This window comes from Wasmannia auropunctata, unplaced genomic scaffold (assembly GCF_000956235.1).
Source record: "Wasmannia auropunctata unplaced genomic scaffold, wasmannia.A_1.0 LD335985.1, whole genome shotgun sequence".
Classification (NCBI taxonomy): domain Eukaryota; kingdom Metazoa; phylum Arthropoda; class Insecta; order Hymenoptera; family Formicidae; genus Wasmannia; species Wasmannia auropunctata.
The window spans coordinates 1,384,523-1,410,429 of NW_012026905.1; the positions used below are offsets into that span (position 1 = coordinate 1,384,523).

Genomic DNA, 25,907 nt, shown 5'->3' on the forward strand with positions numbered 1-25,907 from the left:
TTTAAGGAAGGAAGAGGTAAGACACAGCAATTACAGCTGCACTTGTGGCGTCTAAACATCTGTAAATGGAGGATTTTTTTTTTTCATAACATGATTGTTTATTTCATCAGCTGTTACGTGATGTTGCGTTCGCGCGAAAATGTGCGCCGGTACAGCAGACAGCTTCGGACGTTCACCACGTGAGGTCTCCATTGTGAAGTTAACCTGTCATTCTCGCCGGTTTTCAAAGTGATTCTACCGTAATAAAGTAACTTTACAATCTTGAGGATCAAAAATTTACAAAGAGGAGAATAGGACGAAATAATTTTCAGTAAAAACGTGAGATTTCAATTTGCTTCGCTTGTAGAACGCTGTTAATGACAGAACTCGCTGTTATTCCGTGTATGTACCTCAACCTAACCTCACAAAAAGTCTTTCGGAATAACAATAATTTATTATTTGTCGTCTGAAGTAACAATATAATTTCAATCACTTATATCTGGTAAATTTATTATTTATTATCCGAAATTTGCAACAGCACGGCTGGTTTTAATAATTATTATTATCACTTTATACACACAGATATGCATATAAATATCACACAAAGCACAACAGTTATGTGAAAACATTTCTTTCAATTGCGGCTACGATGATAATTTATTTTAGAAACGTTTGATTTGGAATGCAAAACCCCCATTATTCTGGCATAAATAATTAGCATCACATTTGTCAACATTAGAATATAATTATTATATCATTATTACAACTACATTTTGTTTTTGCTTGCAGCACCATTGCTGTATATATCGATTAATTAAACTGGGAACAATCAGTCTTGTCAACTGTGTACCTGTGGACAATTAATCAATATTCAAACGTTTACAATAATTTGTACAAAGGCATAAATCAAAGATGGTAAGTGTCCATAATACACATAATATGTTTTATTAGACATTTTAGATATAAATCTTTTACCTTATTAATGAATATATTTTATTTCTTTTTAGGCACGAAATGCAGAGAAGGCTATGTAAGTATGCTTTTTAAACATCATTTTTGGTTGTGAATATATTTACCATGAGAAGTTTTAAGTCCAACTAATTGTTAAATCAATATTTTGCGAGTATTGCAAATTAATATACGTAATAATGTTGATGAAATCCTCAGGACGACGCTTGCCCGTTGGAGAGCAGCGCAGAACAACGAAGGGACGAGGAAGGAGCAGGAGCGGCGGCCGTATCTGGCCTCGGAGTGCCGGGACTTGCGCAAGGCGGAGAAATGGCGGATGCAGATAATTCGGGAGATCGCGAAGAAGGTTGCCCAGATCCAGAACGCCGGGCTCGGCGAGTTTCGCATACGCGATCTGAACGACGAGATTAACAAGCTGCTCCGAGAGAAGCGGCACTGGGAGGCGCAGATAAAGGAGCTGGGCGGGCCCGACTACTCCAGGGTCGGGCCTCGCATGCTGGATCACGAGGGACGCGAGGTAAAGTCAGAGACGATATTTCTATGAGGTAAACTGGTAAACACACCAGTAACTGAGCATGTATCTATGTCGGAGAACATCAACTATATCGATACACAAAAACTATTTTTTACAATTAAATTTTGATATTGCAATAAAAAAAGCATTTGAGATTAATAAATTTTGTGTACGTGTTCAGGTATAGATACACACGTTCAGTCACTGGTACATTTACCTTGTAAATTTAATATTCTACAAAAAGATCAAGTGTTTATGCGTCGTAAAGGTCCCCGGTAACCGCGGTTACAAGTATTTCGGCGCTGCCAAAGAGTTGCCGGGCGTTCGTGAGTTGTTCGAGCAGGAGCCGCCGCCGCCGCCCCGTAAGACCCGCGCGGAGCTGATGAAGGACATCGACGCGGACTACTACGGCTACATGGACGACGACGACGGCATCCTGATACCGCTGGAGCAGCGGGCCGAGCAGGAGGCGAGGGAGCGTTGCATCCGGGAGTGGACGACGCGGAAGGAGAAGGAGCCGGAGGTCGAGATCGAGACGACGGCGCAGAAACTGATCCCGTCGCAGCAGGACATTCAGGAGGCCCTGCTGGTCAGGAAGAAGAAGGAGCTGCTGGAGAAGTATGGGCTGGACTGAGTTCAGGACAGGAGGTTGGCGCCTCGAGAATGTACAGACTTGCGAGAGATGTCGCGATTGCGATATTAACTATTGATAAATTTATTATTTAGTTTAATTATAATATTAGAATACATTTTTATATAAAACGCGATGAATATAATAATCATTATTTAATTTATAAGCACGTAATAACATTGATTAAGATAATTAGTTTGTGCAGTAGACATTCAAACTTGAATGCTTATCAAGAGAAAACGGGTGCCGTAGATGAAAATATAGATAAAAATCCAAGGGGGTAGTCTGTTTATAATCCTCGCGATATCCATCTCTCCACCGATTATTTTTCGTCGTCCTTCGCAACGGAGACTGTATAGGCGAGATGCTTGTTCCGCAATAAAAATAGAACAGTGTAGACACACGTTACGCTGTAAGAAAGAAATCTAGATATCGCGTGCCTTCATTCTTTTTTTTTGTTCGCAAATGCATCGCTGGAATGTCGAAAAGTATATATACGCGCGGCTCTTCAAAGTTTGACCTTTGGCTCTCCTATCCTCTCGATACGGCAAGCATCTATCAACGAATAAATCCTATCTAATTTCTGCAACACGTTCGTAAAACTCTAGAATAGATTCGAAAACAGGAAAATAGCGTTAACTTTATATCACACACGCTCGTAAAACTCTAGATTAAAAATATAAATAACAGAAAACATAATTCTCACTTCATATCACGCATGAATTTCAAGTTGCCCTTACCTCATTCCTAAAACAATTCCGCTTCGGTCGAAAACGTTAGAAATAAATAAAAAGTGATACAAAGTTTTAACGACGTTTATCTAACAGATTTGCGTAGCAAATCCCATTTTTGTATAACGGACCGTATAACTTCCGCAATCCATTAATATTCGAATATGAAAATAGAAATAAAATAATTTTTCTTAAAAAAAAAAGGATGTGTACTCTTTTCGTGAAAATTCATCCACGTTCTCCAAAGAGGATCGCGACACGATCCCGGTAATGTATGATGAAAATGTAAAACGAGGCTAATCTGATCGCTTCCTACGGTATCCAGCGGCTTATCACGCGAAGTGAAAAACGTGGCGAGATTAACATTACATCGTAATTACATTACACCGTTATTTACTTGGAAAGAGTAAAAGACCTAAAAGTTAAAAAACTACTCGCTAATTTTAACGTATATATGTTCACTCGGGTGCTGCACTGGAATTCTTGGAATTCCCTAATTCCAGCTCGTGTGTTATAGAAAAACGAATGATATAATCTTCAAATCGAGAGATTGATATATCGCGTTACTACGTCGTTAATTGATTTTTAAATATTTTAAACGCTCCCCCTCCCTCCCCCATCACCACCACCACGCGCTTTAGCATCGTGCCGTTTATAAACAGACTGTACATTATACGATAGTACGGTATCGCTAGGACTCAGAAGTACTCTCTGAACAATATCAGCTAAACGACGCACGAGACGCAAGTCGCGCTACGTGTGTTCACTTATATTTATATATAATTCATATATGATATTCACATGTCCACTCACACGCGTACACACACATTTAAACGCTAAATGGGGCGGCGTTTTAACCCATTCTACACTCATATAGCTGTATTATACTTTTAAACATCTGGTTGAGGAAATTTTCCCATTTAGCCCGTTTCTTTTATCCTATAGAAAATATATGGGAGATTTTTTTTTTTTTATAAGAAAAAGTAATAATACTGCCAAAAATATTAATGTCCATTTATACAGGCTGAAAAGGGGTCCAAAAACTTTGGGAGTATCTTGGTGAACAAAAATTCTCATAATATTTTTAGGAATTTGTCATTTGTATTGACAATTTCTGCTGGCGATCCGCTATTGAATCATGTCAGCAGAGCCTAATCGTGTACTCTGTTGACAGAACATAAGCTTAATGTAGACACAATTTATGCCAATATTCTATCTAGTCGCTGGCAAATTACTGTTGATTTTCTGAGTTAATATTTTACGTAATTATAAAGGAAATCAATTTATGTAAATAGAGACATGGTTACGTAAAATTGCAAACATGTCATCTATATTACTAAAACTAACTATGATGACCATTTTTTATTTCTCTAGTGAATGTCATATCCTTCAAGTTTGGGACTCCTTTTTCTAATGTCCTGTATAAATTATTTACGATGATAATACGTATAACAAGACGTAAATATCATTCGTCTCGATATCTTTTTACATACCTTATACAGTTTTGATGTTCAGAATTAAATTTACCAGCAAATTTACAGGTAATTGAACTTTAATAAAAATATACGTATCTCTGATTCTGAACTGCTCCACAACGCGTTCAACGACCGTCGAAAGTCAGAGCTGGAGATATTTGCATGTTTTTCTTGTATGAAAAAAAAACTAGTTCAAATTGATCAAAGAATCCGTAAATAAGAGATAATCCGTTACAGAGTCTCAGACGCTGTATGCTTATAGGATGTTCTAAATTCTCATTCTTAAAATACTGTAAATTGTCGTTTGCAATAATAGTTTCGTCTTCGCAACGCACATCTAGCGCACATATTGTACGTAAAAAGAGAGCTCACGTTGTACGATAAAAAAACAATTGTTTTCATGTCCTAAAAGGAGATTTCTGAGTCCCCGCAATTATTTTTTTTTTTACCTCCTAAAATGTAAATGATAAAATAGTTCGAGCATGGATTAATATGGTAATCACGATGAAGATTTACTACTAGAGGCTTGAAAAAGTCAAGCGTTAAATGATTCACAGCATCTGTTTTGTCCATTAATCAGTCGCTGGCTCTGTCCGCTGATCTAGGGGTCCCCTAACGATCCTTTGGTCTAAGGCTACGTTTCCACGTTATTACTATGCGCCTCTACATTTTAATATCAAACCGCGTAAATTGCTAATCAGCGCTTCTCAGATCAGAAAACTCGTTACAGTTCTTCTCCCAATATATAAAGAGCTAATCAAAACAACTGAGTAGAGTACTTGTAAAGCTGATAAATTGCCTTAAATAAATCGGACTACGTGCGCAAACTATGTTGATTACATAATTTAAATAATCATGAATATGAAGTGTTCAAAAAAATTCGGCTTATAAATCATTGAAAAATAATTGATTCCTTCGTAAATGAAGCTCAATAAATCACAACTGGATCTTATTTTTCGTTTGATTTTAAGTGGATTACACTGAAAAGTATATCTTGTCAATGTAATATCTAATTAATATTAAAGATTACGTAAAATATGAAAAGGACAAATCGTTTGCTAAAAAAAAGTGCATCTTTAATCGAGAAATTTGTAAAAAAAAAAAAAAATTTGCGCAGTTTTTCAATATTTTTGTACATCTTCATATGAAATCAGTTTCTCCCGCATAATCTAACTTGTGGGCGTAAATCTATCGCGCCTTTAATCGTAACCTTCTACTTCTGCGTGTCCCCTAATATAGCTATTGACGGTGGAACCCCCCCCACCCCTTGCTCAAAAATTCTAATACTAACGCATGTAGATTATGCCACATCCCTAGCGTACTCGTGATCGTGTATGTTTCTATTTCAGTATATAGTATATCGACTCTACAATCACATTTGCATTTACGAAGTGCGTTTTGCGAGAGTCATTGTGCGTCATTGAATTGTCAAACTTGTTGGTCTCGTGTTCCATCTCGATCCGAGAAGTATCCTTCGCCATAAAAACCGCCACCGCCGTCACGTCGTCGTCGCGGCGACAATTGTCGCGGCCCACGCATTGTATCAATCCATTCTCGAACCATCTCAAGACACCAAAATGCCCGTGTCCTAAAAATCCTATCTCACTATTACAATTTGCTGCTAATCATCCATCCAAATTCTCTCTTTTTCCTTTTTTTTTTCCACCAGGCATACCTGAAGGGAACGTGAGATACCAGTTGCAATTAGTTAAAAGCCAGAGAACCAAGCTAAGTGAGTCATCGGTTAAAAAAAAACCATTGCATATAAATAAGTGCGTCGATGTATCAGTTATAAGCGTTTCGACGAGTAAAACGTGTGGTGTAATTAAATTTTGCTATGTCAGTTGATATTAATATAAGCATCTCAATGGCGGCGAGGCTGTTTAGCTTATTATCGCTAGCAACATTAATTTATTAACAATTCAATAGAAATAAATTATTCTTTTTTTTTTAAGTACAAATTGTTATTTTCGTGACCAATCTTGGTGTTGGGTACCAAGTATATCTTAATCTTAAGCTTAAGTTAATCCGCTAAAGCATTAGACTAAACCCATCATTGATATTTTTCGTTCGATATGAGTCAATTATTTTATTAGGCATCTACGTTTCATTCATGCATGCCCAAGATGCAATAACACACAGTTCAACAAAAATTAATTTTGTGTCAAAAACAGGAATAATCATTCCCATGATTTTTCTTCTGAATTACATTTCTTATCTTTGCAGCATTTTGTCATATCACAATTTTGAGACATTTGAGATGTAAAGTATAACAAAAATTGTAAAAAAAATAAACTTTGTCATACAGCTGTAGCATGTAACATGTTGGAAATGTTTAAAATCCTTTCAGAGTATGTTGTTAGAATTTCCAATCTTTAAGAAAAACTTATTGTAGGGTTGGAGCTTACAACTTTCTTTATTAAATATTCGAATTTATTTATTATTGCAGAAAAATCATCAATTAAACTCTTCTTGCTTCTAAAGAACAATCGATAAAATATTATATTTTTATTTGTTCAAATTGAAGAATTTTTTTTACAGATTACTCGGCGAGTACAAAATGTTAACAATATGCCAGCAGTTTGCCAGTAGAATACTGAAATATGAATATGGAACAGTTTGCCTGCCTTAATTTTGAACGGAATAAAAATTTTCTAGCATGTCACACGCCATAGTTGCAGCACGGAGAATTGCATTTAAAAATTCTCTTTTGTGACGTTAATCTCAAATTTCTTAAAACTTTGACATGAAAAAAAAATATATATAAGGAATGATTTCCTTCCTTGAGGTTTTTTTTGTTGAACTGCGCAATAAGGCTGAGTAGTCGACAAGGAAAAATCGGATGGCTTCTATATTCATTGTTAAATGCATGCGAGAACACGGGCCCGATATTCGTCACATTGATTCATACGAACAAACACAAGCAGATATCGGATATCGGGATCGAATATACAATTATATATACGATAAGATGGGTTAATACCGACACAATGACGGAGAACAGTAGCGATTTATGAAGACGATATTGTTGAGATGGTTGTAGTTATTTAGTATATTACAGAAACACAATATAAATTAGAATATTCAATGTTTTGAACAAAGAAAAAATTAAATTTTTTCAATAATTTTTTAGTGATAGCTTTGGATCTGATTGACTTGATAATAGCAAAATTATCAACTTCTAATCAATAACATTCTGTAAAAATGCAAGTAGTGAATTTATTTTATGAAGTTTAGGAATATTTAACCTGAAGTTTAATATAAGGGGAAAAAAACTGAAATATTTTAATCTCGAAAATTGAAAAAATTACAAATGAGAAGCTTACTATCTCGATACTTATTAATTCATACATTTGCCATGAAACAACCATTATATTTGGAGAAGCAAAAATTATGTCGTGTTTCAATAATTCTATCGTTTCTCTACGCAAATAACAGGCATGATCGCGTACAATAATAATTCATTGTGTCGATATTATCCCAGGGTGGACACACGAATCATTTTCCCAAATTCTCAAATATTCCAAATAAGAAACGTTTGTCCTCCAAGGAAACATTTCAATCGTGTTTCCTACACATTGAAGTACTTAACATTTTAGAAATTTTCTATTAAATCTCTGAAGATTTAAGTAACTTTTTTTTAGGCTTCGATACAAATAAAATCGAGAGTGAAAGCTCGATTTTCAAGAACTTTTACTAAATCACAGGAACTTTTGGCTCTTCCTGGAGTATTTCAACAATTACGGGAAAAAACTCTTTTAATTTTTCTAGAGTATCGCCCAATTCGCACACGCGAGAATATTTTCCGGATTCTCCGAGTAAGTTCTTTGAAAACGATTAAAGAGAATATCCCCCGGATCTTCTATACGCGTAGCCACCCTGCATCTTAAAATGATGAGTTATGAAGTCAAGAGATGTAATCATGTTTTTTTTTTCGAAGTAACGTTTCGGACATTGAAATTCCGCTTACATTTCGCGACAATCCCTCCATTTAGCGTGGCGCGCGCGGCATAAAAAGGGTGAAAGGCACAAAGTAAAAAATAAATGATTCAGATTGGCTCAGGCACATGTCGAGTCGGAGAGCGTCGTACCATGTGACAGGACAGGTACGACGATTTGGGCCGGAACGTCGATAAAACCGGCCGGGACAACGATCACCGCGCGATCGTCGGGACCCTCAACATCGAAGACTAGCCACACTGCTCCCGTCAGCGTATCAAAAAGGAAATGTACTTGGTACATTTAGACAAGAGTTTGTAACTCAGAGTTATTCCAAACAGAGCGTCCCGAACAAAACAAAAGCCCAGCAAGATTTCTAAAAGGACTTAATTCGATTGAAAGTTCAGAGACGTATATCTCTTGAGATACTTAGAACGCCGTTTGGAGACATTTGGTACTCTGTCCAAAACGGCGCGTCAAAAAACATTGAGACATCTTTGGAACTTTGTGTTGTCGTATCGCTACACCCGCGATCTGCTTCGTTTAACAGACACAGAAGAAGTTGAGAAATGTTCTTCAACGATGTCACATGCACACACGCGGACACTTGTATTGTTCGGGCTCTGACTTGGGATTGACAGACCGATTGGAATATTGACTTCCGTTCTTCAACCAGGCAGTAACACAGTGTGTCTCTCCGTGAGATAAGGAGAAAGAATTGAAATATCCCTCTCTCGCGAGATAAGCCTGCCGCGAGCAATTGTTTCCTCTCTCTCTCTCTCTCTAGAAAACTCGCCCGTTTCCGTTCCCCCCTTCCCCCCGTTACTCCTCCAACGAGTACCGGTCAAATCTCGTTTCGCGCCCGAATCAGCTGCATCCAGAGAATGAAATCCATGAGAGGCACTCACACGTAGACACCTCAAGGACGCAGCAGCGAATGCCAGCGTTGCACCTGTATCGGCTGCCTCGCCGTCCGCATGTCGTTCCAGTGCTGCAGCTCCTCCGACCCGGAGCTGTTCAGACCCAGGGAGAGCCAGCCGATCATCTCCCGTCCCTTCCTGCCCATTCCACCTCGCCGACGGTTGTACACAGAGAGGAAGAGTGTCACGTCTCCCAATTGGAACAACGCGACCTACCACATTCAAGAAAAGTCATACCATTTAACATAATTATATTTTAAATACCCAGAAACTTTCGTTAACCCTTTAACTCTGCGAAAAGTATATATATATATATCCTCCGAAAGTAGCCTCACTCTTGCAAAAGGCGTACATGAATACCTTCAATTATCAGTTACAAAAAAAATTATGATTTTTGTTTGAAACACGCCGAAGCTAAAGAGTTAAAAATAAGTCTAGAGATATTTCATATAAAAAACAAACTACCTGAAATATAAAAGTCTCCTTGTAGAGGGGATTCGGCTGGGCGCGTTTCAAACCGGTCTTAGATCGGCCCATTTCGTGATTGTTGGTATCGAATGAGAGCCAATTTGACGTAAGTGTCGGGAGGCTTCGTGTCGTTTCCGCCCCCACCGCGGAAGTGGGAACCCTTGATTATTTCGACCGATAAGCGACCTGTCGTGCCATTGTACGCCAAGCCGATTAGGATCTCCGCGACGCTGCCCCCCTTCATGCTGCTGCCGTAAGGCGGTATAGCCGGAGAGGCGTACGACTGGACCGATTGTTGAGATCCCGTGGAGTCGCTGCGAGTCAGACTGCTGGTGGTTCCCCAGTCCTGTGCCTGGAAAGTGTAACACAATTTCCGATCTTGGCATAGATGATGTCTAAGTACACATCACACGATATCGACTACCAAAAGAAGATATCAAAAGGAAATAATTATATCTTTATTTAATTAGCGATAATCGGAGTAAAAATTTTAAGAATAATTTACCGAGGAAGAAAGTGGTGGTTGAAGAGTCAACCAGAGGGTCGTCTCCAACTGGAGATTGATCTGATCGAAGGACACTCTGGCCTCGCCCAACAGTCTTTCCCGGCGCATCATTCTGCCGCCCCACAGGTACACTCTGAGCCGCACTCCCATTGCGTTTACATCCTCGGGATTTACACGAGGAAGCAAAAAGCTTTCCATGTACTGCGGAGACGTCCCCTGCCGAACCCGCGTCTTGCGCCTTTGCTTCTTCGACGGTAGCAGGACTAGCCGTACCTGACTGCCGTTAATGCCGGCAGGATAATTCCGCCCTTGTAACACGTGAACCTAGGAAAACAATTTAATTTGTCATTTTATTTAAGCAAATGTCAAAAATAACAAAAAAAGATTATAATTATAAAAATTGAAATTGATGGTTAAATGTTAATTATAATATACAAACCGTCATCTCACGCATTGGGGCATCATATAGGAAAGCGACTTCGAGACTACCAACTTCCTCGGTAGCCACTGTACCCATCGTTGTAATGACGTCATTGGTCGTCGAGTCATTTTGCTCAACTTGTATCTCTTGCTCTCGATTATCGAGTATAATGCTAGAAGCCCCAACTTCCACCACACACTAAAAACAGACGAAACAGCTAGAGCACAATGCCGAATCCCTTTTGTCGCTGATTTACAGGCTTTTTTTTCGAATTTCTTCAAGAGTTTTCTTAAACACAATTAAGAAATCACCTGTTGTTGATCTGCTGGAGAGTGTTCCTCAGTGCAGCTACTGGAAGTGGTCCCAGCATCTGCAAAACAATAATTTACAAATTCAAAAAATTATACTTTATACTGTATAATTATCCATAAAGTACTTTCAATTTCTGATGTTAATATAATAATATGTAGCCTGTATAAAGACTGACAAAATAAAATTTTGTCAAAATTACATTCAAAGTTTAGAAACACTGTAGAGAATAAACAGGCAATACTTTTCTGCGTGATCATTGCGTTAGCATGAAGAAGATCGATTAACAATATATATTATTATACATTAATAAAAAACCTAATCAAAACCATAAAGTTATTATTATATGTTAATATGCGAAGATGCATTATTATATTATTTTTGTGTTATAAATACAATATATAAAATGTATAATTACACAATTTTTTAAAACATGCTTTCTTTATATCAATTGATTTATCTCATTAGTCTATATAAAAGTACTGAAAGTAAAATCATCAGAAAAACCGAATATTTTTATGTCGAAATACGTGAGAATAAAAAATAAAAATCTAGTAAGCTATTGATTTTTTTGATAACTTTACCTGAATATTTTTACATGCAGAATAATTAGATAATCATATTACCATAAAAAATTACACAATTCTATTTTTTTTAATATCGTTTTTTAATTATCTCGCAAAAAATATTTGATATGAAAGAAATACATAGTCGTGTTTGCGTCCTGAAAATGTGAAACTTTTTTAAATATTGTTTTCCAAAATTGAGAAACAATTGAAATGTTTTGTGTTTGCAATGAAATGACAGAACACTTTTTCGTGTCTGTTTGCATGCATATATGTGCATGTATTATACATATATATATTATATGCTCATCCTCAAAGTTTTAGATGAATTGGATTAAATTCTAAATTCGAAATAAATAATATATAACAATAATATAGTTCTATATGTTTATTAATATATTAATAAGTATATATAAAATATATATTGTGGTGAAATTCTAATTTTAAATTCTACCTGAATTTTAATTCTATTTAGTTGTTTACTGACCTACGATAGTTGGTCCGTCGTCCGCTTGGATAGTCAACGTATCCGGCGGAGGGAGTGAACGCGAATTTAATCGTCGGAGAGCGTCTTCCTCCGAATCGGAGCTCGTTTCTGGATCCGAGTAGGAGAATGCCTTCCCTACACGGTAAAATTATATTGATTAATTATTATGAATTTTATTATTCGCATCGCGAAAAACCGCAAGTATATGAACTACAAAAATTTGGTACAATTTGGGAGTCTATAATAGATCGACCGACTACTTTTTTTATCTCGTTAGAATTATTTAATAAACTTGAAATTGTTATCGCAAAATCAAGAGGAGTAAAATTTAATTTGAAAATTTGAAATGGGAAAAATGTGCTAGGAGAGATCGGGAGTTGGAAATTCGGGATATAAATCATGATCATGTACCTATGTTTTTCGAGATTTGAGATGTGGAGCTGTTGGTGGACTCACAGAGAGGCACACAGACACCGCCGAAGAGCGCGGTGGACGAGGGCGGCTGGAAGCACCACTTCCGGGATAGGTAAAGAAAGAGAGCCAGCAGGAGCACTACGAAACCGGCAACGGCACCCAAAACTGCAGTCGCTTCCACAGGTACTGAAACATTCCGAGATGTCGGATTTAATATAAATTTGTTGAGAAACGTATATTATTTTTATAAAATTTCTTTAAAAAATATAAAAGATTTTTTAAATACATAAAAAAGATTTTACAAATATTTAAAAAAATTTTACACATCCTTTTTAAAGGATGTAAAAGAAGTATAAAATTTCTTCACAGGATATGTAAAGGATGTGTAAAATTTCTTTAAAAAAAATTTTGTAAAATTTTGTAAAAAAATACACAATTTCTCTTAGAGGCATAATATAGATTACTTCTATTATACTCATAAAATAGCATCGTACTTGCTTAACACGGGGCAATTATCAGCACGGTACATTAAAACGATATGCTTCTCATTTGCTCTCAAATGCAAAATAATCTTTCTTCATTTTATTGCGCGCAGTTAATTAACTAATGTGTAACATCAAGAATAGAAGTTTGGTCTATATATACTGCAGGATGTACGCAGAGCGCTTCCATATATTATTATTATTATTATTATACGCTCATGAATGATAATCAAAATAATATTAAAAAATGCGATTGACTAACATAATATGATTAAAAAAAAAGAATACGAAGCTTTTGTTTTCCTACTTAATTAACTGTCGTAACGGTGGAAAAAAAAATGACCCGAAGTGAAGCCAAAACGTTCATGACATCAATTATGGATATCACATTCTATTAAAGAATACTGCACGTCGTACAATTTACGTACTGACGACCGCTTTGCCACACTCATTGCCCTTTATTAATTTCTCTGTTTGACTTTACAATTAGAAGTCCTTTTAATATTTCATTTTGTCCTGCACACGAAACTTTTGTTTGATCACGTATAGGCAGCATGTAATAATTATTATCATTAAATTATTATATTTGTTATTTCAATTAAAGAACGTATACGTTCTGTACGGCAACAAGAAATAAACAGAGTGCGGAGAAAAATAAACATAAAGGAGAGTAAATAAAATAAGCTGATAAACTAAATAATAAAACAAAATAAATAATTAAATAAAATAGACTCTCTCTCTCTCTCTCTCTCTCTCTCTCTCTCTCTCAAGAAGGTAGACGGAGTCTTTTTCTCGTGTGCAAGTCTCCGTTTTCTCAGAAAGCTAATTATAAAAATCGGAAAACCATCCGTGTACTCTCTCTCTCTCTCTCTCTCTCTCTCGCCCCTCTTGAACTTGGGGATTTTAGCCGCGGTATAGAATTATCGGATGTGTATCGTGTGTGGCCGTGTCGTATCGAGCGCGCGTTAAACGTGGCGGCGACATATTACGCCGTATAATGACCTGGAATAATTTATTATCGCTCCAGTTGTGACAAACTACCTGCGACGATACGGAATTGCGCAGCGTTGCACGCACGTTTCCCCGAAGCGCGGTGTGCGAAAGGAATTTAAAAGAAAAAAAAATCAACCTCCCTCCCTTCCCAACCCGTCCGAGATCTCGGCGGTTCTTGATCGTCGCGAACTTCCCCCATTCTTCCCAATCGCGATCGATTTTACTTCAATCGCACCTTCCAGAAACGTCCGTCGTCAACAATCGTACATACGTCGCGCACCTCCAGAAACGTTAAATTACGTCGCTCGTGGAAATTTGGGGATCCACTCGCGCGCGTCGAGGATCCTCGATCGTTCGTAGCCGCCTCTTTTTTTTTAATTCTTCTGTCTTACAATCCTAAAAAAAACAAGAAAAAAAGTCAAACGCAAAGGATCCGATCCAGTTAGAAGCTAACGATATTGATTCAAGGCCTGATTTCCAACGCGCCTGAAAGGAAAACAGAGAGGAGAGAGAAAGAGAGAGAGGCCGCTGCCGTTCTCGGAATTCGCGTAGCAAGCTTCGCGATTTTTTTCGCGTGGACGCTTTGCATTCCCGTCACCAGCTTATGAACTTAGCGAATACCTACATACGCGTTTCGCTCGCGTGCGATACGCGGCCGTGCGTCGTCGGGACGACCGACGTGACCGGGAAGTCACGACGGGGACTGGGGGAGAGAGAGAGCCCATCGCCGGGGCGAGGAGTCCCGGCCGGAGATAGTGGACTTACCCGCTAAGAAGTGGTCTGATCCAGCCAGAATCATACTCGTCCGCGGTGTCGCATTAAGGTGCTTCTCTTTACGCGGCACGGTGGCGCGGCCGGGGTTGCGCGGTTCCCTCGCGGAACAGCGAATGCATCGTCCGCCCTCGGCAGCGGGTGTCCGAGGTCGGCCACAGCGGCGGCGGCGGCGGGTCGCTTTCCCCGAGGTGGAGGAAAAACCGTGGTTAAGCGTTAAGGCTGGCGGCCTGGCCTGGCGCGCTACGGGGGGGCTGGCGAGCCGCGCAATAATACGTGGGCGGGGGTGTACACACACGGGGGCACTCTGTTGCTCCCTCGCGAAACCACCGACCGACGACGGACGCCGCGACGTGTGCGCGCGGTGCGGCGTGCGCCTGCTGCGCCGAGGACCCGTCGTACGCGCGCGCGTGCGCGATGCCGTGTCGTCGGCGTCGTCGCTCGTCGCTCGGGAACCGCGATGAGGCGCGCGAGCCACCCCCGAGAGCACCCATTCTTCTCCCCCCCTCCCTTCCTCTCCTCGTCACCCCAAGAATGGATGTGTGTATTATGTATGTACGCGACCGTATACGTATGTATATGTATATACGTACGCAGCGGTACGGATCGGACAGGGGCTCTTCGATCAAACTCTAATTAAGCCTTTAATCGGCGATTAAGTCGACCGGCGAAATTGCTTACGGCAAATTTTTTATTTATATATGTATAAGCGAGCCGATGAGAGCGGCTTGAGTCCATCCCCCGATGAAGAAAAATTCTCGTAATATTTTTAAGAATTTTATGAAGATTTCTGAAAAATGCATTATATATATACAATAAATTCTGGAAAATTATACGAAGAGTTAACACATAGTTTACCAAATATAATAATTTATTATTTTCAAAATTAATGATAAATTTTAAAAGTGATTAATTGATTATGACAAAAAGTCATAATTATATAATTATACACATTTACTTAATTTTTATCAGTTTTTAGCTTATTCGATATTTCTAATTCTAATTTGCAACTTCTATTTTTTTTTATTAACTAATCTTATTGCCTAAGTAAAATTTAATCTAATACATTTTTTATTTTATTTTCTTAAATAATTACGTATAAAATAAATAATTAATACTGAAATCTTTCTACTTATAAGTTCGATTTAGTTATAAAAATTAGTTATATAATTATATAATTATAATAAGTTAAATAATAAAGCTAAGTGGGGTTTGAGTCTCCGCTAAGTGACGTTCGAATGCGCGCACGCTATATAAAATAAATTATGCAGGAGAATAATCAATAATCAATAAAAGAAAATATAAATCTCCGCTAAGTGGGGTTTGAATCTCCACTAAATGTGATTCGAGTCTCCGCTAAGTAAGGTTTGAATCTTCGCTAAGTGGGGTTTGAGTCTCCGCTAAGTGACCGCGGGTTCGAATGCGTACGCGCGCTATATAACTGCTACAAGTGCAGGAGCATAAATTTTATTAATTTAATAATAAAATAAAATAATTTTATTTATTTAATTTTATTTTCGTCATCTCTTGTACATCTTTTCGGCTTGTCGAAAAGATAACTTAAAAAAAAGACAACTTTTCGTTATCTTTTAGTTTTTTATTATGCTGTCTGGGATTCATATTGCGGCGGAAAGTATATAGGTATACCTACGTAACTTACGTCCAATCACGTTAAATATGTATATACGTCCAATAACTGCAAATCTAACCTCAAAAGTAAACGTTTCTCGCGAGTGTATGTATGTACAGAAGACATGCGCATATTCTGTGCAAATAATTTACGTCTGAGACGTATCGTGGATTATTCCAGAACTTACGGAAAATAAACACACAAAGTCGCGCTCCGTTTAAATTAAAACAAACAAATTAGGGTAAATATTTCCGGCGCGACAGTGTGTGTGTATCTGTGGGTGCCGGTAAGTTTATACAAATTAAAGACATTTTCGATGCTCGATGCTTTGATGATCAAGCCTAGAATTGAAATTTCGTAAAAATAATATAATTCACTGAAAATAAAACAATATTCCACTATTTATCTTTATAATCAGATACAGACTATAGGTTATATTATTTGTGAAAGTAATTGTATTTTTTTTTTACTCTCTTTTTCTCGCGTAGGAGGAAATAATTATGAACTGCTTCACTGTTCTACGGTTGAAACACTTTACAGCTTTAAACAAGAGTCTAATAGAGCATTGCTTGACACGGTATGTAGTACCTGCGTGCCAGGCCAGATTCTACGTCGCCGAGAGCGAGAATCGTTACAGGCAGCGTGTCAGCCCGAATGGACGAACGCAGAAGAAAGCGCTGCGAATACGTCTAGTGCAAAACTTCAAACACACGAGGAGAAAAGTAGAGGAGATTATTGAAAGGGAGAACATCTGGACGATACCGAATCTGCTTTGCATGGGTCGTATTGTAACATCGCCATTCTTAAGCTACTTGATCCTCTCGCAAGATTACAAGGTAATATAATATTTATGATACAATATGACAACAATATATTTGTTAAACGTATATCTCGTCCTCACAATGCACATCTGTTTATATATATCATAATAACAATTTCTAATTTTGAAGAGCAAGAAAAATTTTTTTCATGTTTTGACGAAATATATATTTTTAAATGTATCTACATATATTTTTTTAATTTTCCTTTATTAATAATATAATAAAAGAAATTTAAATGCATTGACATCGAAAATTTGCGATATTAATTCTCTACGATTAATTTTAAGTACTTGATGTACAGATGTCATATTACATCTTCAAAGTGTAGGTATCTTTAATAATATTTATACCATGACGCAGATAGCGCTGTGGCTGCTTGCGTTCGCCGGGCTGAGCGACCTGGCGGACGGATGGATTGCGCGCACCTGGACGTCGCAGGCGTCGAAGCTCGGAAGCTTTCTGGATCCTTGCGCGGACAAGCTGCTCGTCGGCACGCTCTTCCTCTCCCTCGCGTGGGTCGGTCTGATACCGGTCCCGCTCACCTGCCTTGTTGTCACGCGCGACGTTGTTCTAGTAACTGCTGCATCTTACATCAGATATCGTTCCTTACCTCCACCAGTATGTATCGTGCACTTGTTCATTCTATCACGTATCGCTTCATTGCTAAAATAATGGCATAACTCAAAGATTGCTATTTTTTTAGTTGGTTGTAGAAAAAAGAATAAAAACCTAAAAGAAGAAAAAAAGGAAAAACGTACTTTAAAAGAATAAATACTAACAATAAGATAGAAAAATAAGATAGAAGAAAAAAAAGAATAAAATATAATTATTACATTTATTTAATTTTCATTAATATTTCATATATTTCTAATATTTCCAGTTTGCAACTTTTGCTTTTTTTTTAATAACTTTTAATTTTATTGTTTAAATAAAATTTAATACACTTCTGTTTTATTTTTTGAAATAATTGTGTATATAATAAATAACTAAAATCTTAAAACGTACTTTTACTCCTCTGCACAATCAACAACGAAGTTCTTACGTCAACATTGCATATAAAATTAATGCAACAAAATTTTAACGATTCAAAAATTCACATTCCAACTTATTTTATGGAAAACTCGTCTCTTGAGTTGTGTCAGCAAATGAGCGATAATTCATTTAACTGAACGTATTGCCGGATTAATCCTGACGCGATATACTTAATTTCAGAAAACCTGGGCGAGATATTTTGATCCCACCCATGCTACCGTGCAATTAGCGCCGACTCTGACAAGCAAGCTGAACACCGGGGTGCAACTGACTCTGGTTGCTGGAACGTTGGCCGCTCCGGTTTTCCACTTCGTAGACCACCCGATCCTGCAATGTTTGTGCTACCTGACGGCATTCACAACGATCGCAGGAGGTGTCAGTTATCTATTGTCGAAGGACACGTATAAATTGTTGACGAAGAAGAAGACTCCAACACGAACGACACCTTAGAGCTCAGACTGTACATTATATGTATGATATTGTATGTATGATATTATATGTTCAAATTTGTTACTTAGACGATGTACATTACTTCCTTTTGTACTATTATGACCACTGTTTTGTACAGAGATCAGCAATCCTTTCTGAATTTTAAAGTCTTTTGAAGAAAAGTATATACTTGTACGAAAGATTTTACATGTATAAAGTTTTGTAAAGCATGATATTTAATAATAATAAACTCTTAATTTTTATTATGGAAAAATGGCTTTAAATTGTTACAGGGAACAATTGCTATATTCGTGCTCTTTCAAGTCTATTTTGTATAAAATTTCCTATTTTTTAGTCTATTCTTTTTACCTATCCTTATAGCAATTTAGTGCAAAAGAAATCGTGAGTTTATTTGCATAAAAATATTAGTAAATATACTAATAATTACAAACTATATTCTAATAATAAAAAATTTAGTATCATATGAAAAATTTTTCTATGATTTTTATAATCAGTTGTGGCTATAATTAGAGCTGTAGATGTAATGGTGAATATTGATTTATTTGACAGTTAAAAATTTTCATAAGACATTTTCTTATAAAAATGAATAAATGAATTTTGTATTTTGGCTCTTGAAAATTTATAATGAATGAAAATATTTTTTTTTAGCTTCTTTTTTGCGTTGCTAGAAAAACTCGTACAAAGCTAGATTTTTGCATTCTGCCTTTTAAAAATCTGCAATAACTACAGAAAATCTAATCTGTACTTTGTAGTGTAATAATCTACTACCTGAGGACTCTGTCTGCGGCTGTCTGAACCTAACCTGAATTCCCAACGTTCTCCAAGGGTCGAGATCCGCTTAGAATTAATTCTTAGAATTCTTGACTCTTGAACGTAGTTTCGCAGAATTATGAACGAGAAATAATTTTATATTGTAATAGACACTGTATACATTTGAAGTGCTGTATAAAGTGTATATAATTTCTGTAATGTAAAACGTAATTCGAAAGTAACCTAGCCTGGCAGTCCCCGTATATAATCTCAGGCAGATATGAATACGCGAATTTTTCGCAGAATATTAACGGATTTTACGATTGGCAGAAGAAAACTACACACGACCGCGGGCTTGTCAAATTTTTATGAGTCTAATCGAAAATCGGGTTACAAGACAATATACGATAGACCACCGCCGGAGCAAAATTTGAGTATCCTCGGTAGAATATGCGAGGGATACCGGCAGTTCAGGGAGGAGTTCGGCATCCTGATGGAGGAGGTGAGGGAACGACTTAGAATGGATCCCATTGTTATATACAGGCAGGACGAGGTCGACGCCGTGTGGCGATTTAAGGGCAATCCGAAGGCACTGGATCAGTGGGTCATCACGTGCGACAGCGATTACAACGAGGGCTATTCGACGGTCAAGTGGGTATAAATTGTACAAATATTTTGACATGGTGTACATTTTTCGAATATTTACATTATTTACATTTCCTCTCTTCCAGATTGGAGCTGTCCTCCACCGGCACCGGAGTGTTCTCCGGCACGTTGAGCACCCGTTTGCCCAAGGACGGCAGGATCAAGTACGCCGGCTACTGCAACATGAACAGCATACCGAAACGCAAGTCCTTCAAGCGCGAGGTTTACTACGACTGGACGCCGTACACCCACATCGTCCTTCGTGTCCGAGGGGACGGCAGATGCTACGTGCTGAACATCGCCACCAGGGGCATCTTCGACCTGACCTGGAACGACGTGTATCACTACGTGCTCTACACCAGGGGCGGCCCGTACTGGCAGTACGTCAGAATACCGTTCTCCAAGTTTGTATTCTCGAGCAAGGGCAGGCTGCAGGACAGACAGGCGCCAGTCGAGCTGAACGAGGTTTCGAATTTCGGTATATCGCTGGCGGACGACGTTTCCGGCCACTTCAGACTAGAAATCGATTACATCGGATTGGAGCGCGACGAATTCCACACGGAGGAGTTCGCTTATGAAAGTTACAATGTTGCTGACATCAGATTTTAGTATGTATATATACATATTAAATATGGTAAAAAGAAAAATGTGTAATTTTACTGTCTGTGCAGAGGTGAAATTATAGTAGGAAAGAAAGGAATATACATTGTACAGTGTGAATAATAAATTTGTATCTAATTTAATTTATTCAGTAAAATGAATGAAAAACGAGCTTGTTTACCATCACATTTATTTACTTGTGAAAGAAAGTCATAGGATATTAAGATTTCGAATAGTTTCTGTTGTTTTTTCCTTCTAAATATCTGTCCAAAAGTACTCTATATAGAGGCCCTTCTGTAGCGATGTATAGTAGAGCAAGAGATATTTTCATTAAATATTTTACTTATAAAATTTTTTCACATGTGTTAAATTGACGATTGGACGAAAAGTTTCCTATTTTTTATTTTTATTTTTTTTATTGAGTTTGTCGACTAAATTACGTGTTTAATAATTAATTTTTACATATTCATAAAATTTGAATGAATGATCTATACAATGGATTTACACCAGATATAACTTGATAGAGAATTCTATTTATATAATTCTTTATGCCTTGTATATTTTAATATATATATTTTTCATATTTATTTAAATGTATTATTTTGATTCTTTAAGAGAACGTTCTCTATGTTGTATGGCACATAAAATTATAAACAGAGATTTTTAACACACGAATTATAGATCATTTAAATCAGATCTTAAACTACATGAATTTGTATGTGTGTGCGCGCGCGCGTGTATGCTTGGCACGTGTTTGCGTGTACTATTTAATTTAAATATAAATTTTATATTGAGTTAAATTTAAGTAAAAAAAGAAATTAATAGGAAAGTATTTGGGATTTGCCAGTTTTTGCACTTGTTTGGTTACTTTTTATACAAATGATAGAATTTATAAAAAAACAAAAATAAAATATGAAAAAAGGTGTACCATCCCTTGTGGGGATCGAACCCACGACCTTTGGATTAGAAGTCCAACGCGCTATCCTCTGCGCCAAAGGGACTCAGTACTCATCCTTCCAACAAAAGTAATATAGCGCTATTAATTTCTTTAAGTAAAAAAGATAATTAATTTTTATATATTATTTCAATATTTTATTATTAGAATTTTTTGAGAATGACGAAAATTATCTTAAGAGGCAAAAAATGTACTTTTTTTCTTCATGAGATTAAGAAGCTGAAAGATCATTGAGAGAATGAAAAGATTTACAAGATTATTTGAGAAACAGCACAATATTTATCGGAGTCATATGGGCTGACAAATTCCAAATACTAAAACAATTATGCGATATAAAATTTTTTTTATTATGATATAATAATAAAAAAAATTAGCGGACCATTTTAACTTAAATTTATAAACTTCCATCATTTCAATTAGTTTTAGCAATATTATACATTTCATAATTTTGTTAATTTTTTTCAAGTCAGTTGTAATAACACTCACGATTTAAGAGATACTTGCAGTAATTTGAGAAAAAACGTATCTGACCCCCATGGGCGTATCCAGAATTTCAAGGGGGAAGGAAGGGGGCAAAAATTTATCTTTGCACAAAACTAATTATTATAACACTTATGGTATTTAACTGCGAAAGTTCTCTAGCTGTTCTCTAGAAAAGCTGTTCTCTAGAAAATCACAGTGCTACTTACCAAATGGACCAATGCACCTTATAATCTTACATCGTGGTCAATGAGCGTTTAACGTCCATAAAAATAATTTTCATAATTTAATTTTTTTTCCTTGTCAACATTTAGGGGAGGACAAGGGCCCCTCCTTGCCCCACCTTGAGTACACTCATGATCTCACCTGAAAAAATCGAGAATCTATTAGTTTACGTTTGATGTGAACACACGTTTATGATTGTTCACGTAACAAATAATAGTAGTATTTAGTATTAACTTTAACAAGAAGATTGTAATAGCAGAACAACTTTCTCATAAATCTGAGAACTTTTCTGAAGTACACTGTAAAAAGATCTTCATGTTTTAATGAGTTTCCCGTTATTATATATGTGTTTAAGGGCGATGTTAATGCTCACATTAATGCATTTGTTGAATTTATTGTGACATAAAAAGTGCTGCTTTAGAATTTCTAAATTATTGCACGAAGAGAAGAGAAAAGTGTGGGAAAATTTAATTACAAATATTTTAGAGACTTATAAAAGTAGAAATAATAAAATGGCATTATAAAATTAATAACAAAATAAAAAATTAATCAGAATTGATTCTAGTGATTTTATTGAAATTAATCAAAAATTGAATGCTTATGTAGACATTGAAAAAGTATTCTTAGATTTTTTTACTTTGGTTCATTTTAATTGAAAAAAAAAGTTTGATATGGGAATTCCAGATATGTTGCTTGATAACTTCTCGACATATTTCATATAACATTGTCACAACAGATTTATTTTTTGGCGTTGAGATGCTATAATTTCGTCGCTTAATTATACGTGTGCAGTTCAGTCGCGAATAATTTGTGAGAATTTTATTTAGCAATGATTTAGAAATATTAAAATTTTGCTGCGTGTGCTACTGTTTAAATATGAAGTGAGTACAGAGATAAATAGCTAAAAGTTGCAAAATTAGATGTGTTCAATCCCCGCTTATAGATCAAAGCTTAACGTTCAAAAATTTCCAAGGATACACCTTTCCGAAAGATTATTCTGCAATTTCTGCATGAATTTTGCAATACAAATATATACTCGAATTTTTAACGAATGCCTTGATATGTTTTAAAACTTTAAAACGCATATTATAACTGTATTTGCACACGAATGTATTTTAATAAAAAATCGAAAATTAATCGAGAGTTAAAAAATTTACAAATATTAACGGTGACGCATTAAATGTATCAATTTTTAACTCGCGACTCTGATTTATCAGCTTAGCAATGACCGTGCGAAAATACCGTTGAATAGCTTTGTTGCTTTGCTGCCATTCGGAAAAATGGCAACAGCAACAACAGTAACACAATTACAATAACAATAATAATGATGATAATAATAATAATAATAATTTGTTCTCCGGAGAACGCGTCGATAAACGGCGCGCATCTGCAACGTCCCGACGCCGTCCTCTCGTCGTCGGCGTCGCGTATTGACCGTGGGGATAACGATAATTGTATTGTCGCGTCGCGCGCTCGGCGACGACGACTACACGACGACGAACGAAATCAGCGTGAGCGTAATAATCGTAATGCCGACAATAGGCGACGCACAAAGGGAATTAGACACCCATATACACGCGGCGCGGCGGCGGCGGCGGCGGCGGCGGCGGGGGAGAGAGATAGAGAGATAGAGAGAGAGTTCGCGCGCGAGCGGCCGCGCGCATGTCACCCTCTTCCTCCCTCCCTCACCCCTTCCTCGTGCCACCCCCGGCCTCGCGCCGGTCGGGGTTGGCTCCTCTCTAATTACATCGATCCCCGACCGCCACCCGATTGGTCCAGCATCCAGAATCCAGCCTCCATCCGCTCCACCGCCGCCACCACCGCCGCTGCCGCCGCCGCCGCCGCCGTGCAGGTAAATCTCATGCGAACGTGAAACAATCAGATCATCCGGGAAACCGCGAAGGGATGGAGGGGAGAGGCGCGGGGGCAGGGAGAAACGGGGTCCATGATGACGCCGGGATGCTGTGGAGAGTGTTGCCCAAGTTTTTTAGCCGCCGAGCGTTTAATAGCCGGGGGGATGGGGAGAGAGCGGGGGGAGGGGGGAAGAGGGGGGAGGGGGGGCTTTGCAGAAGCTCGTTGTCGCGGTTATTGTTGTTGTTTCCGTTCTGTTGCTGCTTGATCTCGCTTGATCTTTTGAGGAAATAGAATGCGCCGATGCGGATGTGTAAAGCGCGACGCGCGAATTAAAGATAATTGAGAGATAAATAATTGAAAATGAATATGAAAATATCACGTAAATGAAACGAAATTAAAATGAAATAATAATTATGCGTTACGTTACGAGATATCGAGATATAATTTTTAATTGACAGTATTTCGTGTTTTTGCAGAGATAATTTTGCACGGATTCTGAATTCGATAATAAATCATTTAGCAAAATTAAAAACAGAAATTTAACGACATATTACATTCGAATCGAATGTTAACAAAGCTAACAAAGCGTTTTATTATCCATTTAACTCTTTGAAATCTTATTTTTCAATTTTTAATACTTCGAAAATTTTTAATGCCAACATTTTCGATTTCGATTTGACGAAAATATCTATTACGAAAAGCTAGTATAAAAGAAGGTAAACAAATTTTAATATTGATATGTTAATATCGATTTATAAAATGTAATTCAGTTAAAAGTAGGACATGACATAGATCTAAGATAACGTCACGAAAAATTCATGTTTTATAACAAGCTTATAGACTTCCCGCAATTGGATTATTTACCTCCGCAATTGGATTATTTACTCCTCGTTGCTTGAATAACTGTCCGTATTAGAAACGGATAGTAATAAGGAGGATAATGCTTCAATCAAAGATTAGAATCCGAAGGGGAAACACTTGAATGCCGACCAATAGTAGTAATAATCGAGATTCATCAGAACGCGCATCGTTTCGTTGCAAGAAAATTGTGAGTAGAATAGAATGTACTCACAGCAATCTCGCTGTTCACGCTAAACCGCGCGCGTTCCCTTTTTTTTTTCATTCCTACATTCGCGGTAAACCACCCTGCCCCCCGTCCCCCCCCTTCCTCTTTCATTTCCTCGCAGAGCAACGCATGATTGGTATCGCGATTATTAAAGTAAAGCTGATTAAACTTACATTTTCATTTCGGCTATTATTTTTCTGAAAATTTCATCATATTCTTTTCATCACATTGCGAATTTAGTCATACGCTGCTTAGTGATATGTGCATACATAATAATTATGCGTGCATTTATATAAAAACTGTTTTTTTTTGCTTGAAAAAAGAGATATATCGTGCAAGTCATAAAGTTACAAAGGTATTTATTATTTATTCCAAAAAGATCGTATTATTATGCCGATTAGCCGGGGATTAAATTTCAGATTCAGAAAAATTGTACTTCCGTACAAAAAATAAATATAATAATTAATTTATATGATTTTATAGAATCGGATAACTGGAAATGTAAACGATATTTAACAATCCACTAATCGTATAGATAAGATTTATCGTTGATAATTCCGAACGGTAAGATTATTCCGTATATACTGTAACTGCTTACTTTATAGAGTTTCATTGCTTGAACAGTTTATAATCGTTGAAATAGTCGTCGACGTGTGGCAACGAGTACTCTAAAAAAGTAATTAAAACGGTACTTTAAAAAGTATAATTAAAAAAGATGTATAGCTTATCTTAATATCGGTTTAAATTGCATGTGTGTATCTTTGCGACAAATACAATGTCCCTCGATATTCTTGCTAAGAGATATAAATTTTTTAAGCGGTCAAG

At 37.0% G+C, this 25,907-nt stretch overlaps 3 protein-coding genes, 1 non-coding gene and 1 pseudogene across 6 annotated transcripts; 3 read left to right on the forward strand and 2 right to left on the reverse strand.

Moving 5' to 3' along the window:
* Positions 1–162: 162 nt before the first annotated feature.
* On the forward strand, positions 163–2,913 carry LOC105454476 (pre-mRNA-splicing factor ISY1 homolog). Of its 3 annotated transcripts, none has more exons than XM_011697094.1 (5): positions 163–381; positions 769–894; positions 987–1,009; positions 1,147–1,465; positions 1,731–2,913. In XM_011697094.1, the coding sequence occupies exons 2-5, from the start codon at positions 892–894 to the stop codon at positions 2,094–2,096; spliced, it is 711 nt and encodes a 236-aa protein (XP_011695396.1). In that variant the 5' UTR covers positions 163–381; positions 769–891; the 3' UTR covers positions 2,097–2,913. The 3 variants fall into 3 exon arrangements, with proteins under 3 accessions (XP_011695396.1, XP_011695398.1, XP_011695397.1); XM_011697096.1 differs by having other exon boundaries at positions 163–318; XM_011697095.1 differs by having other exon boundaries at positions 163–310.
* Positions 2,914–6,252: 3,339 nt separating this feature from the next.
* Positions 6,253–14,814, reverse strand: LOC105454475 (annotated as a pseudogene).
* A 1,430-nt stretch (positions 14,815–16,244) lies between these two features.
* LOC105454477 (probable cardiolipin synthase (CMP-forming)) lies at positions 16,245–18,760 on the forward strand. Its single transcript, XM_011697097.1, has 4 exons — positions 16,245–16,490; positions 16,693–17,040; positions 17,386–17,643; positions 18,238–18,760. The coding sequence occupies exons 2-4, from the start codon at positions 16,705–16,707 to the stop codon at positions 18,505–18,507; spliced, it is 864 nt and encodes a 287-aa protein (XP_011695399.1). The 5' UTR covers positions 16,245–16,490; positions 16,693–16,704; the 3' UTR covers positions 18,508–18,760.
* A 513-nt stretch (positions 18,761–19,273) lies between these two features.
* Positions 19,274–20,726, forward strand: LOC105454478 (probable complex I intermediate-associated protein 30, mitochondrial). The gene is made up of 2 exons (XM_011697098.1): positions 19,274–19,908; positions 19,989–20,726. The coding sequence occupies exons 1-2, from the start codon at positions 19,538–19,540 to the stop codon at positions 20,509–20,511; spliced, it is 894 nt and encodes a 297-aa protein (XP_011695400.1). The 5' UTR covers positions 19,274–19,537; the 3' UTR covers positions 20,512–20,726.
* A 704-nt stretch (positions 20,727–21,430) lies between these two features.
* Positions 21,431–21,503, reverse strand: Trnar-ucu. The gene has a single exon. It is a non-coding gene; the product is annotated as a tRNA-Arg (tRNA).
* Positions 21,504–25,907: the final 4,404 nt, after the last annotated feature.